The 16,895-nt window shown below is 40.4% G+C and overlaps 1 protein-coding gene across 2 annotated transcripts in view; it reads right to left on the bottom strand.

Annotated features, from left to right (window-relative positions):
- LOC121526062 (protein jagged-2-like) overlaps window positions 1-16,895 on the bottom strand; it is a 92,425-nt gene that overhangs the window by 55,418 nt on the left and 20,112 nt on the right. For both annotated transcript variants that reach the window (XM_041812358.1, XM_041812359.1), the window contains exon 3: window positions 4,282-4,339. In XM_041812358.1, the coding sequence (XP_041668292.1) occupies window positions 4,282-4,339 (58 nt within the window). The remainder of the gene's footprint in view (window positions 1-4,281; window positions 4,340-16,895) is intronic.

Genomic DNA, 16,895 nt, shown 5'->3' with positions numbered 1-16,895 from the left:
AAACAGGAGGTTATCGGCCCTTAGTTTATAACAGTATAAAATTCTAATTCAAAATCCTTCTACATGCATTCATGGCTGTCCACAATCTCGGCCCCCTTATCTCTCTGATCTCCTCCACATAGCCACCTCCTCCCGCTCCCTCAGATCCTCCTCTTCCATCCACCTCACTGTGCCCTCCGCCCGCCTCAGCACCATGGAGAGCAGAGCTTTTAGGCGCTCTGCTCCCCAACTCTGGAACTCACTCCCACCATCCGGAATATTGACTCTCCCTCTCCTCAAATCTAGACTCAAAACCCACCTGTTCAGGATAGCTTATTCACTGTAATTACTTTGTCCCATTTTATACTGTGTGAGCTTTTAACTGTTGTTTTATTGTACTTGTTTTTATCTGTAAAGTGACCTTGAGTGTTGAGAATGTGCTTATAAATAAAATGCATTATTATTATTAACTTATATACAAACCGTTTCAAGTGCAAATCCTGAGATAAATCATGATTAAAACTCCAATCATTTGTCAGACCTGATTGATAACTATGTTTTCAATTTGCATAGTTGGATTCCCTTCACAAAGTATGTGCATTGTTAAGCTTTTTGTAAGGAATTTTTGTTGTCATTGCCTTTTCTAGAGCCAGACTTGTCCATATTTGGACAAGACATTTAACAAGCATTGCATCGTATCAACGGCACCAACTTGTCACTCACTAGTAGCCATGCCGGTCTAGATCCTACGCTACCTTATCATTCATTTACTTTAAATTGAGTCATATTATACAAATTACCATGTGGCGTTGAGTACATCTTAAAACAGTCATCGTGGTTATGAATGCATAAATTTCAAATGTTGGCTGAGGCGTGAAGTCTGGAATTATTGGCACTGACAACTTTTCCTGGAGCTATAAATGACGAACTCTGGAGGGGAGGGTTGACAAGCATTGTGATGAGTCTTTAATGACTGCGATTTTCCTGTTCCTTCAAAATCAAAAACCAAATTTGGTCTGCTTCTTAATCTTCCTTTTACTCGGATTGGGACGATATTCTTCAACACCTTTATGCTGTACTCAAATTCTTTAAACTAGTATTTCGAGTCGTAGAATTCATCAGAAAAATCGATAGTGAAGTTATAGCTTAAAAGACAAGTTTTATTCCCTGTGTGCTCACGTTCAATCAAACTTCTTTGAGAAGACGTAAACATTTTGAAGATATCCATAGAGACAGATGGCTGGAATCAAAAAGTGATTAATTGATTTGACAGATTTCAGGTTATAGTATCTGCCACTTTGGCTTCACCTTTAAACGAAAGGCTTTTTTCTTTTCTTATACGCAGTACTGAGGCAATACTTGAGCAAGAAAGTCAAGCATAGTAGGCGTGGTTGTCGCCAATTTAAGTTACAAAAATGTTGGACCCAACCCCCTACCCTACCCCGCCCTAGCTAGAAAAATTTCAGAGAAAACCTTGATTGGTTTTAGATACTGGTGCACCTTCTGACATGCAATGTCGTAAAAGCTTGGGAAAATCCCATGAAGCTTTTACTGGTTTAACAGACAACCTAAGCAGATCAAACCTGTCACATGAGTTCCAAATACCAGCTCAAACATTGATTTATCGCCACACAACTCTCAGCAAAGAGAGATCAGGTGCAAAGCATGAAAGTATCATATCAGCTATTAGATGTTTGTCAATTGATTACCAATTTTTGCCGCTTTCAAGACACACTGATCCTGAACGAATCTGGAGGTATTTATATGAAGAGGAAGTCAGAAGCAAGAGCAGGCTGAAGAAGACAACAAAAGAGGCGCTGGTAGGAAGGCCTGAGTCACTGATTTGAGACCTAAATCGACGTCAACAGACAGTGAGAGAACACCAAACAAAACTAATGGGGTGCTGTTCCATCAAACAGATTACATTCCACAATTAACCCATCTTCCTCCCAGTGGTATTGGAGGAAAGTGGCCAAACAGGGGCGGGATTAGAACAGCGTGTATAAACAGGATACACCTGCAACAAAAGATGTCAGTGTGCGGGCAAGTTAAGACCAAATGTGTTGGCTCTGCTGGCTGATTTTTTGCACCCTAGTTTATGTTTAAGTTTGGTTGCTTCCTAGGAAATGTTCTGGAAATTTATGAAAGGTTTCTATGCCAAACCAGTCTAAAGACCAACTGTGCATTGACTTCAGTGCTGATTGCATATTCCGTTGGGGGCGGAGGGCAAAATTTCAAAATGGGGCCCTCTGGCCTGCATTCATCAGCATCATGTTATAAATAATCTGACACCTACTAGAGTATTGTGTCATTATTGCTGAAGTTGTTATGAAGTTTTGATACTGTAATTACTAGCTTATTCATGTACTTTCAGCCATCCAACCAAGCAAACAAGTCAACAACTGGTGTACTAACTATGGCACTCCTCAGCCATTTTACGCTAGGGCTTCTCTGTCTAGTAACTGAACTAATGTTAAACGTCAAAGAATAAAGAAGTTATGTACTTTAAGTAGCACTCCACACTTACCCCTATCTTGCCTTCTTTTTTGCTCTATTTATTTTCCTCCTACTCAGATAATTCCTCTTCATCTTTCTTCGTTGACAAATTTGGGTTTTCACAGGAATTATTCACTCTTAGAAGCACAACAAGAGTACTGTCAGACAGGGCCCCCTTAGGGGGGTTTCTGACTGTCATTGTAAAATCTGTTCATTTTAAACCACTGTTATATTTTGAATTTTGTCAGCCCTCGGGCTCTACTTGCCTGTTAATAAACAGCCCTTCTGACTTGAAATGATCTTATCCTGAACCAATAAAGGGCACATACAAACAGCCTTTTCACAAAGACTACTGGGCTTCCAGACACAAAACGCACACAAGCAGGGCGAATTGCTGGGTAGTGAACAGTCTTGAGAGAGAAGACAACACTTCTCTCATAGTTTAAACAAAGCATCTGCCAAGCTATTGCCCAAACTGATTGCAGGATTTATTCTTAAGTATTATTTATTTGTAAATGGATAATGCTTAGCTACTATCTGATTATTCTTCTGGCACAACAAGCGACATCTCTTGTGATTAATTTCAATGTCAGTTTGATCTAAATTTAAATTTAGACTATTTAACAACTCTAAAGTTTAGAAAACACTCAGAAATTTGCATAATGTATTCAACATGGCAGAAAATGGGATAAAGTGTCTGCAGGTAAACAATGACTTATGGTTTGCTGAGTGTGGCTAGCATTAGCAGTACTAGCACCATCGGCCACTTTGCAGGCTAACATGCCTGCGCTGTGTGCTAGCTTAGCTGTTTAACCTGACTCAGCCTACATTTGACTTGATCACCATTTTTTACTTACAAATACAGCTAAATCACATCACTGCTGTTTACTGTGCTTGTGTACATCCAGGAAGTCACTATAAGCCCTAGCTAGTAGCTGACAGCTTCGTTACAGTCAAGATATACAGTATTGTGCAGAACTTTTAGGCATGTTTGTCTGAAATTGAGGCTGAAGTAAGGCAAGAGGGAGGACTGACACAACCCAAGTTGTGCTCTGCATGTCCTTGCATGTTACAGTGGGTTAAGAAAACAATCTGTTGAAAAAACAACAAAGTCCACACCTTTAGGGTGGAGTCAAGGTGGATGTGGCAGGTAAGCATGGCCTAGGGTACTGTCCGGGTGGGTAGTAGGGGTGCCTGGTCATGCTGTGGATGTCCCAAGGGCTGAAAAGGCCAAGGGTTGTGGCACATCAGGCCCCAAGATGAATCATTTAATGACAACATGCCTCAAACTTATGCACATGACTGTAGCATTTGAGCAGCATTGCAGGCCTGAATTTATGTGAATATTAGAAACTAGTTTAACCAACTAGTAATCCTGGTACCGTTTAGCGAGGCTACCAAATTTAATCATATTGTCTACAAATCACAGAGGTAGAATTAGTTCAAACTTCATCATTTTAAGTTTCCATCGCAAAATTTCCAACACAAAGAGAGCATAAATCCTTCTTGGCATGAAAACCAACCAGTGTAGCCTCAGCTTGCTCTGTATTTTTATGCATAAGCAAATGCAGCAATTGAAGAGAAATAAATCGGACAGATCACAGAAGTCAGAAGTAAGCGAACACTTAAAGTGAGAATCTAACAGATTTACAGTGGAGTCCATGAATCCATGTGTTATTTTGTTAAGCCCTGAATTTGGTGGAGTGTATAATCCTATCACATATGAGGATGAAAAAGAAAAAAATGTATATATGGTTACTTCTCTTTATATCACTGTGTTTAGATTACAGCAGGGGGGATCCTTACCATTGCTGTGTGTGCCGTTGTCTCTGTCCCACGCCTCCACTATCACAGTGTATGCTCGCTGAAAGAGAGACAGAAAAAGAGGGCAGAGGTTATCATGGTGCACACTTACAGTACAGACATGCACAGAGACCCTCACATGCCCACCTCAAGACATGGACGTGCTCATGATTTGGCATTTACACAGAGACTTAGATATGAGCCGCCGTCACTCATAAACAGACACATATCTGCTTTCCCACACACAGACTCTCATATTTTGCATAAAAGGTGAGTAATGATGGGAAAATAAGTCTTGTTCCCACGCCGTTGTCACTGATTAGCTTCCATCTGCCCCAGGCTGGTTAACAAGTGTTCTATCAAAGAATCAAACGTTCACCTGGAAACCGGCAGAACACATTTTTTCATGTTTCATCAGACAGGATTGCTTTTTATTTCAGAGTAAAACATTTGAATTATGGACACTCCTTATTATCTTAAGAAAACCAGCTATGTTATCCAAGAAAACTGAGATAAATATGTAGAAATTTTGAGACAAATACTGCAATTTAAGAAGACATAAAAATGCATGTTTTTCCTGGCACACATTGGCGACCCACTTTTGGGTTCCAATCATCAGTTGAGAACTGCTGATGTAGGTGACTGTCAGGAGGCTAAAGACCCATGTCACCTCCATCTTTTTGTCTGACATCAGGTTGATCTAAAGTAAGTTGTAGACTGTGTTTTCAATATGGCTGCCCCCATGGATTGGACTCAAAAGCCCCCTACAGTAACCAAAGGGAGACGTCACTCAGACTGTCACAGTCTATGCTCTGCTTCTCTTGTTAATGGTCTATTTTCTTGGTTTTGTCAAATGAAACAGATTCCTTCCGGGTTAAAATCAGCACAAAACAATGCTTAATCCATTGGCCTGTTAAAGGCAGTTTTCCTTGTGTGTAAGCATGATGCTAAAGAATAAAAATGTATAGTACAGGGTTTAGCTCAGCTGGCAAAGCAGGCTTCATAGAGAGGGTACAGTCCTCGACATGCTTGTGGCAGGTTTGAAACCTGATCCTGGTATAAGTTTGGTGCATGTCTCTCCTCACTTTCTCTACAATCGTTTTGGTCTCTCTTCAGATATCCTATCCTATAAAGGCAAAAGCCTAAAAATTATTTTTAAAAAAGATTTAAAGTACGCCCAAGTCCATCTGTTTTCTTTGAATAACTGGCTGTGATTTTCGAAGAGTAATTTTCCTAGAAATGGGCACCTCTTGTATTCATATATCCAAATGTAGACTTCTCTAAAAATCTAAGTTATTTGTTGATCGTTAATTGGTACCAACACCGCAGTATGGCCAATGAGCTCCAAGTTTTCAGCTCCACACTCAGACTGTTTTCCTGCAAAAAAAAATCCAAAGCCCACTCAAATGGGACTGTTCAATATTACTTAAGCTCCAAATGCACAACAAACAGAAACCACAACACTTCCAAAACCAAACTTTCGTCCTGTGGCTTCAGATTCTTTGTTAATAATACTATGCAATCACTATACATCATGTGTTGCTATGATAAAGTGTTTAGTGGATATTGTGGAGAAAGCCCCAGCACGTCTGCACACTATGCCCTACTTTCCAGAGAAGACATACTCCGCCAACAAACTCCAACTCTGAAATTGTTTCAGGTGCAGAGCAAATTTTTTTCCGTTTTTTTTCACGGGCATCAGCAAACAAACCAAAATGGAGCTCGCTGTCTGTCAACTGCATGGGGCCGGACGAGCAGCTGTGAGTTCCCATGACCCAAGTGTGACTCAGAGTGACTGAGGGCTGCAGGGAAGATTACAGGGGACATTACAAAGTGGTGCTGGGAGAGATTAGAGGCAGAGGGAACACTGAAACAAAAAGGTAGAGAGCTAAAGTGCTTTATGGCACTTTGCAGGTCATTTTATGGTGCTTAGATTTCAGGGTTGAGGAGTTCACAATCCAGACGGAATTAAGAAAGATGCAGGTGAGAAAATCATGGGAGAGATGCGAGACTGTGTTGTTACAGGTATTTGGTGGTTGCTTCGGGGTGCAATCGCAGCTGCTGTCAAATGTGGCAGCATTTGATCAGTTAAGAACTATGACATTTAATAAGAATAAAACTGAAGGGACAAGTGCTCAAAAATACAGGACACAGTCCCAAGAAAAGCAGACATAAAAGGCATAATAAGAAGGTTTTATGGTCATTTGGATTTTTACTACAGATGCCAATACTGGAATAAATATGAGGAAAAAGTTTTCAGCTGATGTAGGCCTGTTAGTCCATAAGACATTGTAGCTACGATAGCTTTGGCTAAAGCTAACAAAGCTAAAGCGTGCCACTGCTTGAGCTACTATGTCTAAACATGTGTAGTTTTAGCAAATAAGTGACAATCTTACGTAGCTAAAGTAGTTTTATATTCGGCTATGTAGCTAAGTTAGCTACATGTTTATCATTGAGTTAAGCTAGCTTTAGGTAGCGCCACAGCCTGGATCTTTGACTCATCATGGACCTAAAGTCGTGAATTAAAACATCTTTAAAGCCACTGTTAAATGAATCGCTGCAGACCGGGCTCAAGACAAACTAAGACCAGACACCAGCATGCTGGTGGTGTTAGAGCCCCAGACAGGCCCAGAGAGACAGCGAGCACACTTGCTGTATGTTGCAGTCATTAAAGCCATCAAACTTGGAGAGGAAAGAACACATTTCCCTGTTTAATGTGCTTAATTACAGTGGCTAGAGTGGGTGATGTTCAGTTGGTTACCTCGCAGCTCATAATGCAAGAGCAAAATGTGCTAATGACTGGAAGCTGACTGTCAGAAATCACCTTGCTTGCAAGCGGTGGGAGCGGTAACACCTCACAAGTGCATTAAGGCAAAATGCATGCATTTAAACCAGTGTTGATGGTGTTGCAAAAATTAATTCCAAGGCAGAATTTGAGCAGTCAAGGTACTGATACCGGTTTACTGGCCACCACCATGTGGATATGTAAAAAAGTCTACCTCATATGTCATATTAGCAATAAATGTGATCAAACACAAAGTACACCAAAGCAAATACCAATGTTTTGATTTGACAATATTACCAATCTATACCTTGTTTAACTCGTTCAAAGAATATAATTGCATCAGCCTTTTCTTACAGACTTTGGTCCATGTCTGATGTCTGTAGCAAATATTGAAAAATCATCTGTGCAGAAGAAGACACCTGTCTGACAAACTCTGATCTGTTTATGAGGTCAAATGTGAAAGAAAACATTAAAGGCATTACTGAGTCTTACCACAAGAAGAAGTGAAAATGTGCTGTTTTATACACTGGCGTTGGCCTTGGTTCTCAGTTTATCTGTATTCACAACTGAAAAAAAAAGGATTTTACTAATCTTGTAACCCTTGGATAACCTTTTCTGAAAAGTGTAAGCTGCCCTCTAACTTAACTTTGAAGAGGGCTTTATTATAATCACTGTTTTGTAATGCCAAAGTTACTCCACATGATATTTATTTGGTTGTTTTGAAAGCAAAAATGAGGGCTAAAGGAGATAAAGCAGCTAAGGGGTTACATAAGGAAAAACTGATGCTGATAAAAACCCTTCAATCTGAACTCAAATGTGATCTTCATGAGCTTTTTCTGGCTGAAGTGTCTGTTCCATATCTCCTGTGTGTAATTACAGTACAGGGATACAATCTAAGGCTCATATAGTGCAGAAATAGTAGGAACAAAATATGGATAACAGCAACCATTGACTTGTTTCACAGTCTTTTTGAGTCTGAATCTGCTTCCACACTGAGTTAAATGCAATCTCATGTTTTCCCATCCCTTTCCCTCAGAGTTTAAAAACAAATGGCACCGTCAACAAATAAGAGTCAGCCAAATCGGAGCAGTTACATCACCAAAATAAGAGCAGAGAAGAACACTGTGGTCTGCAATAACAGCTTCAAACTTTCTTCTTTAGACTGAGCAGCACTTAACTAAAGTGTCTGCTGGAGAAGCTCTCTTCCTTTTTCATTCTAACACCATAAACTGGAGCAGTAAAACGCAGATGGATCTGGCACTTTCTGAGAAACAGAACTTCAGAGGTTAGATTTAATATCAGATGAGTGGCTCTGTCTTCTTTGTACCACTAAAACTAAAATATGGTCCCTGTTTTTTTCTTTTATGCCAAGGTTTTCCACATATTTTCAGAGGTAAAACTCAGTCAGTACAGCCAGATCTGGGTACCTTCAAACCACACCAACAGTGCTGACACTGACCTGATGGGTCACCCAACAATGACTCAACAAATACAAAATTACCTATCTCCACTTAACATGCAGTGCACGTTTACAGTACTTGGGATCTTTACTTATTTCAACCATTGAAAATCACAAAAACTGACTCATGCTTATATCTGACTCAGCTACTACAAGGTCAAACCCTAAATTCCTCATACAGTGAAAATTCCAGTAGATTGTTAGTGGACTCTGGAATTTTGCTGCAGCCAAAAGTAGTTAACCTCATAACTGCAAGAAAAAACCTTAAGATAACTCAAATTCGTCTTTTTTCCTTCCAAGTACTGCAGCATCCTCTTGCACACATTTCTATAGTAGAAATGCATAACTCTTAAAGAACTGTGGCAAGGTGAGTCTCCTCTGGCAAGAACAAAGTAGAAAGTGAACCTCTATCAACATCTAAAGTGACTGGCAGCAATTCTAACTCAGTGGATAACTTCATTTATGGTGCAAACGTATCTCACATCAAGAATAACAACAATCCACTGGAAACATGACCAGAAGAACCCCAGCAGGGTCACTGTACATCCGGCGACATCCAAACACAGCTAAACACTTTTGAAACTTTTCTAAACACTCTACCCAAGGCATGATGGGGACTCTATCCATACACATCCCCAGATTTGAAATTACAGTGGACAGAGCTTAGATCAGCTGACGTTTTACAGAGCTGGACGAACACTGGCGGACCATCACTTTCAAGTAACTCCAACACTGAATACTATTTCACTCAGAATGGAGTTAAAATCAAACTTTGGTAGTTAAAATCAACTCACAGATGTCAACACTCCAGTTTTTGCTGTGTACAACAGTTTTTTGTGACATGGAATGGTTCTCTCACTATGTGCTACTGGGTAGCAAACAGAGGTGAAAAAGCACAAGGGTATTATACTCAAGTAAAGCCACAGTTACTCTGGTCTAAACTAGGGATACTCCCAGGTGCCTATTTCACCATTCAGCTTAATGTTTGTTTCAACTGGGTTTAACTAACTAGTCTAAAGAGGAGAAAATACTTAGAAAACAGTCAATATCCTCACAGGGTTACTGTGTCAGCGGGCATGGGGAGAGCCTAATATACTCTGTAAAGCATGGCTAACATTACCAGCTAGCTCTGCCAACCTTCTCCTCTTTGCCGATTAATATCGTGCTTGAATATGTCACCTCTTTTCACCATGGTTGAGTATTTATACACAAGCTCAACTCTCGACAGCCTACATACCACTTCATTTCCATTTACTACTTTAAAAAACTGCCATACCGCACTATTCCTACTTCACGCTTCACTAAGCTACTGCTTAGCTTCTCATATTTAAGTCCCGCAAAGTGCCGGGGGAAAGCTCAGACAGGAAGGCAGCAGCCATTAACTGAAGCAACAGCGGCCTCTTGTGGTGGGAGGTTCATTACAGTTTAAAAGAGCATTATAGACTGGGATTTCAAGCCTTTGTTTATACAAAATGATTGGTAATTAGTTAAACCAAGTCGTAAATCTTGCGTTCGCTAACTTGATTAACAGGTTTCATCGTTTAACCATTCACATCCCCAGTTAAAACTACCTTAGGTAGTTGTAAAAGTGCTTATTTCTACTCAAAACCACTGCTGAATTACAGTAATTTGTCACATGCTTAGTGTAATCCTACATGCAGCTACTGTAGCTCCAGTTAAGTGCTCCTTCCCTACTGCCATAGGGTCCTTTGACCTGATGTAAACAACAGTAAATTGATAGCATCGGTAGCATCTCATAGGGACAGCACAGTTTAACTCTACACTGATTAAGAAAATGGGGGAAAAGTTGTACATACACTGTGTTAGAGTTAACTCGCGTGTAACCAACAAGTGACAAAATTCAGCACAACAATGCTGGCTTTAACCTGCAAGGAGGACTGAAGGTGCGAGCACTGCTAACATTAGCCACATTCTACAACCCACCAACTGCCACAATGATTCAGTCTTAAATAACTGATGCTCAATTTGACTGTTTCTTGAGAGTTTCCTTAACTTTGACTGACTGACTGAACACACTTAGGATTTGCATTTCACTTGATTTTCAATTATCTACTGAAGAATTTCACAATCAAGGGATTAATATGACCTTTGAAACCAAAATCAAGTCTGTTTATCCCTGTAAAAAAGAGAACATTAGCGCAAAGTTTGAAGACAAATTCTCAAAGCATTCTTAAGATATTGTGTCTACAAGAATGGTCAACAACAACCCAAAACCATAACGCCTCAATCTCTTTGCCTTTTGGATAAAACAGGTGTTTAAAAGAACTTATGAGAAGTTACATAAGAAGGTGAAATTTAACATCAAAATGATGTATATCCATGCTGCAGGTAACTTAGGGTCTGCATCAGGCATAAAACACAATTCCACAACTGTGCAAATATTCACTTATACCACTAATGATAAAGTTGTCCTGAGGACAATCTTGCCACCAGCTTTGGCACAAAAATCAGCAGCAGTCCCCTGATCAGACTGAGACTCTCTCTCCATCAGCTGGAGATGACACAGCGATGATTTATGAGCTCAGCGAACAGCCATAACTCTATAATGAGTGAAAATAAGTGGACATTATCATAATCAATCTCTCCCTTTGTAATCAATCCTAAATGTCACAGCCACCGGCTCCCAGACAGATGGGGCTGTCCCACGGCCTCAGAGGAGCCTGTCATGAGTCTGAACTCAAGCGCTCAGTTTGTGTCCTTGAAGGAGAGGAGCTGGAGGATCAAAGTGTCACGTCCCTGCTGTCTGCAGAGAGACGACCTTATGAGTCCAATCTGAGTGTGTGTGCTATTAAAATGTGTGTGTGAGGAGAACGGGGGGGAGGGAGAGGAGGGTGGGGGCGTGCTGGAAGACACTTGACACCTCCTAACCAATTTACAGGAGTCAGAGGGATTTGGGTTTTCATTAGGCGAGGAGAAAGCAGCCCACTCTGCACCGCCTTCACCTGTTCAATGAATAAATTACTGCTTCAGCATGGCAGGAACAGCCGCCAGCTACACAGCTCTACTGAGAATATACTGTACAGTCTGGAGCTGCTGCACATACTCAGAAATCTGCCTCGAAGATTTATTTATTATGAATTAGATACATTCTTCTGCTAAGCTTCTTTTGTGATTTACTCACTGCCTTCGTATTTGTTTCTGCAGTCTTGATTCCAGTCAATAATTTGCAGAATTTATTTGTATTATGTGGTTATAGTACTATTGGTGACTGTTGCACTTGATATTACAGGTGCTGGGGAAAATTTTCTTTTTTTTCTTTTTTTACTATTTGAATACATTTTTCTGCATGCACAATCCAACTTCCTTTGTGCACCAATGCTGCAAGAGGTGTGTCCACCTGACTCTTTCTCAGCATCAGTGATGTTTACATGGCTGTGTCTGATACTGACATACTACCAATGTTGATGGAGCTGTAAGACAGTCAGCCTGTCCTGTTTTCACTGGGTTTGTCTTGTGCAAAAAGTTATTAAATCATTGATTTACTGGTCAGTACACTGACTTCCTTGATCTAACCTCAAAACCGGCATTTTCAAGTTATTTTCTTGCACTTCAGCAGTTTGACCTGAAAAAACCCGGCTTTTCATTTGGCCTAAATCTGCATCATGCCGTTATGTTAGGAAAGCTCTGGCTGAACGCCAGTAGTAAGTTTCCACCACAGAATCCTATTGCGTTAATGTGATGCATCAAGCAGCTCTAATTTTGCCACAGGGTACATTTTTGTCTCTTTTTGAACACACCCAAATGATTTAGCATCCAAAGTTGTAGGACTTGCATGAGGTACACTGGAATGCTTTATGCATTTCTCCTCAACAAACAATTACAGGATTGAGTCAATTAAATTAGAGAGATCTTGTTATTTGATAGCATTAGTCGTTAAAATAACTCACACACCTCTCTGAAGTATCAAATTGCTGACAGTAAAAAAACAGTGGTGGATCAATAAGAAGGGCTCAGGTGTGTTCTGTTGGGTGTGACTCATTGATTCTTTCATTTTATGATCACAAATCTCAATGACTTTGACCTTTTGACCTACAGAACCGAATCAGTTCAGCCTAGAGTGAGCAGACATTTGAAGAAAGTGTTCCTCAGTTATCAAGTTCATAAGCAAGAGATGCACATCAGCCCTGATGCCCCTCTCTAAGCTTTAATAGTTTCAAATGCAAGGGCTGGCCATGAAGATCAGTGGAATTAACCTTTGACCTCCAAATCTAACCAGATCATCCCTGAGTCAGAGTAAACATATATGCAAAGACTGAAGAAAATCCATCCAAAGCATTCCTGAGATGTTGTGTTCATAAGGAAGGGATGTATACAAGCAAGCATGACCTTGAACTGTGACCTCAAAAATCACAAGTTCATCCTTGAGTTGGGATGAACACAACACAATCAGAAGAATATGACCTCCAAAATCTTCTCAGGTTAACCTTGAGTGAGGATGAACATTTGAGCAAAATTGGAAAAAATATAACACAGTTCTTTTGATATCATGTTCACAAGAACGGCCCATATGGACAGACAACCTGAATATATAATGCATATTTTAGCATTATTCATATATTTACATACATCTTGGCACACCTGTACAGTATTGCAGGCCTAACTGAGGTCACAAGGCTGAAATGCATCAGTGTTTTCCACATATAAGTTTTTGCTATTCTCTGAGACCATTCCACCACTGTCCAAAGCTAAGCTGGTCCTTCGCTCAGCTATATAACCATCTGCCAGACTGTCATCAGGCAAATACAAATATAAATCCTTAAAAGCTCCAATGCACAACATTTGTGCCACACTGAAAATGGTTAAGACCAAACAGCGTCATTTGAGGAGCACGGTGGTATGTGGTACGTAGTTTAGTTGTAGTGCGAGCTGTTCACAACCGTTGCCCCCAATGTAGCTGTATTATAGCAGCAGTTTTATCAGAACTGGACCACATTTCTTTATCGAATAAAGAGCAAAAAGAAGCACTGAAAGCTTTACATGACAGAAAAGATGCTTTGCTTTTCTTATAACTTGCTTCAGCATGAGGTTGCGATCCTTACAGGGGGGATTGTAGTTTGAGTCTGTATGTGCAATGGCTGCTGGTGGAGCAGTAAGCTCGGATGTAGCCATAGCGGCAGCTTTATCAAACCTGAACCACGTCTTTATTAAAACAAGAGAAAAGAGAGACACCAAAAGCTCCTCTTAGCAGAGAAGATGTTTTTCTTATCTTTCGGCAGGCTTTGGCATGAATTTCAGTCGCAGACCATTTAAACACTATGCTAATGCTAGGCTGTATAGCTCAGGTTAGCACTGGAGTATGGTTCTGCTAATATTTACAACCCCTATATTGTCTGTAAATGTCAGCCTATATCAGCTGTAAATATCGGCTCTTGTAAGTCTGTGGAGTTTTAGGCAGGATCAACATACCTCATCTTCACTCATGAGACCTTTAAGTGAGTTTTACAGACTGAAGTTTGGTCCGATCAATCAGCAGTGGTGTGGGGAAAAAGGAAGTAGTTATTATTGTTATGTCAGAGATTGGCAAATTGTGAAAATCAGGGTTGACGTTTAAAGTATTTTAGATGATGTCTAATACCAATACTGATGTGTTTTAAGATTGTAAGACTGAAAATGCAAACAATGCTGATGTTTTCTCTCAATTTTGACCATAGAAACAGAGAGTTTGCCCAATAGGTCACTTTTTCTGCCTTTCCTCTTAATCAGCAAATATGTGGAGTAGATCCCTGTAATAAATCATTACTACAAAATACAACGGATATAAATCTACTGCTAGCATACGTTCATGCTGCAGTATTTGCAGATGTGCAAATATCACATTAAAGCCGATATCACAAATACCAATGTTGAATTAAAACATCAGTGCATCCCTACAAATATCTACTATTCAGTAGCATTCGATCCCAACTGTTTGATGATACTTCGATATCAAAAGTATGAATGATTTTCAGGTAATGATAGCTCAAAAGAACAACAAAAAGGAACAAAAAAAATGAATATCATCTGCATACAAAGAAAATCTGGTTGTACATTCCATCTGCCAACCTGAATGAAAAGATGTGCCGTGCAAAAACACCTAAATGAATACAAAGCAACACAAAAATCTGGCATATCATCACCTCAGACCTAAGTTTAATGTCTAAACATAAGCTTAAATTAAGAGGAATGTCCCTTTAATAGAAAATTCACAGCAACGGGGAATTGTTAATAGTTTAAAAAAAGCCTGAGACCCAATTAACAACTTTCCTGGAGTTGTGATCAGAGACAGAAATAAAAAAAAAACGCAGCAGCAACACCTGTCACGTCACACCTGTTAGTCTACTAACATGAATAAAACATGTTGCTCCCGGCAGAGAGAAGCCGGGATGGTTAATTTAGCACATTATTAACAGAACCAGCCCCCCCACCCCCATCCACACCCCTCCACCAGCCACCACAACCCACCTCCTCATCCGTGTTAGGGGGACTCAGCGCTCTAACCCCCCCCCCCCCCCCCCCGAGGCCTCGTTCAGACAGCAAATCTAATCAAAGCTAATCTAATCAGGTCTTTATACTGAGCGGCAGAATGGAAAAATGACCCAATTCACTTTTCCCACACCAAACGCATGAGGAGCTATTTCTGTTGCTCCAGGTTACGCCGGTTCCTCCAGCGACAGCTTGTGAACTCGTCTTTTATGGTAAATCGATGCTTTACATGCTCTGTGAGGAGAGCACGGGGGGGGAAATACCACGTTAGATCCATTAGTTATCCTCAAATTCAGTGACAAGCTTGAAAAAAATCTGCCCTTTATCTGTTTTAGCTTCACAGGATGATATTTCACTGTTTTTTCTCATTAAGGGAAGTCTTTCTATTGCATAATAGGCTTGTTCCAACACTTTTTGTTTGTTCTTAAGGTGCCAAAGATTTCAAACAATGATCCCTGTAAGTCACAGCATGCACTAAGATAAAATCTGGGAACAACATTGTGTTCAGTTTGTATTACCTCCTTGTCAAATCGTCTAATCAGATGCTGCTGCAGCTGGGAATAAGGCTGCACCTACTCAACCTACATGCCACAGCTATGCTGTTTTAACTGCTGTGCATTTACACTATAGCACACCCTGCAGCGCAACCACAAAGTATGAGCATATGTTGTCTTATCCTTCATAACTTTGCCTTGTACCTAAACCACAATTGCTTATATGGTAAGGTGCAATGTCAGACTGGAGGCAATGATTAGGTGGAAGCTTGTTTAATGAATCTACAGTGCATATAAAAGTATTCACCCCCTTGTCAAAGTGAAAGTCAAAGTAATGTCAATTTAATAAAAATAGGTAATGAAAAACAAGTGTCTGCATAAATATTCACCCACTGTAAAGCAGATGACACAATTAGTCCAGTGATTGGTTAATCAGTATTCCTGGCTACCATTACACCATGAAGTAAAATGAACACTCCAAGCAACTCAGAGAAAAGTATGTTGAAAAGTATAAGTCTGGGGATGGATACAAAAAGATTCCAAAGCCCAGACCTCCCCAGGACTTCTGTCACGTGAAAATCTGCTGAGATCTGGTCATCCTCACAAAATGAGTGACTGGACAAGAAGGAGACTAGTGAGAGAGCCACCAAGACACATATGACTACTCTGAAGGAGCTTCAGCAGCTGAGATGAGAGAGACTCTGCATACAACAACTGTTGCCTGGGTTCTTCACCAGTCAAAACTTCATGGAAGAGTGGAAAGAGAAAGACAGCGTTGAATAAACTCAGATTAAATCTTGACAAAAGTTCTCCAAAAGGCATGTGGGAGACTCCATGGTCAAGTGGAAGAAAGTTCTTTGGTCTGATGAGACCAAAATTAAGCTTTTTGGCAGACACTCGACACTGCACATCACCACAAATACACCATCCCTAATGTGATGCATGGTGGTGGCAGCATCATGCTGTGGGGATGCTTCTCAACAGCTGGCTCTTGAAGGCTTGTAAAGGTAGAAGGTAAAATGAATGTGGCAAAACACAGGAAGTGAGACACTGGCCCAAAGCATACAGCGAAAGCTTCATTGAAATGGTTTGATGATGATAACGGGAATGTTCTCTAGTGGGCGATTGAAAGCCTAGACACCAATCCACTGGAGAATTCCTGGCTGGACTTGGCAGCTCATGCTGATCCCTGTGCAACCTGACAGAGGTTGAGCAGTTTTGCCAAGAAGAAAGGAGTAAAATTGCAGTGTTTAGATGTGCAAGGCTGATTGGGTCCTATCCACACAGACTCAGAGCTGTGACTGCAGCCAAAGGGAAAAACTTTGCTTTTGATTCTAGCAGTGGTTTCAAAACAGCTGTGTGGAAAGGCAATAAATAAAGTCAAAAGGGCATACTG

This window comes from Cheilinus undulatus, linkage group 18 (assembly GCF_018320785.1).
Source record: "Cheilinus undulatus linkage group 18, ASM1832078v1, whole genome shotgun sequence".
NCBI lineage: Eukaryota > Metazoa > Chordata > Actinopteri > Labriformes > Labridae > Cheilinus > Cheilinus undulatus.
Note: the sequence above shows the minus strand (reverse complement) of the source record. Positions and strands in the feature narration are given on the sequence as shown.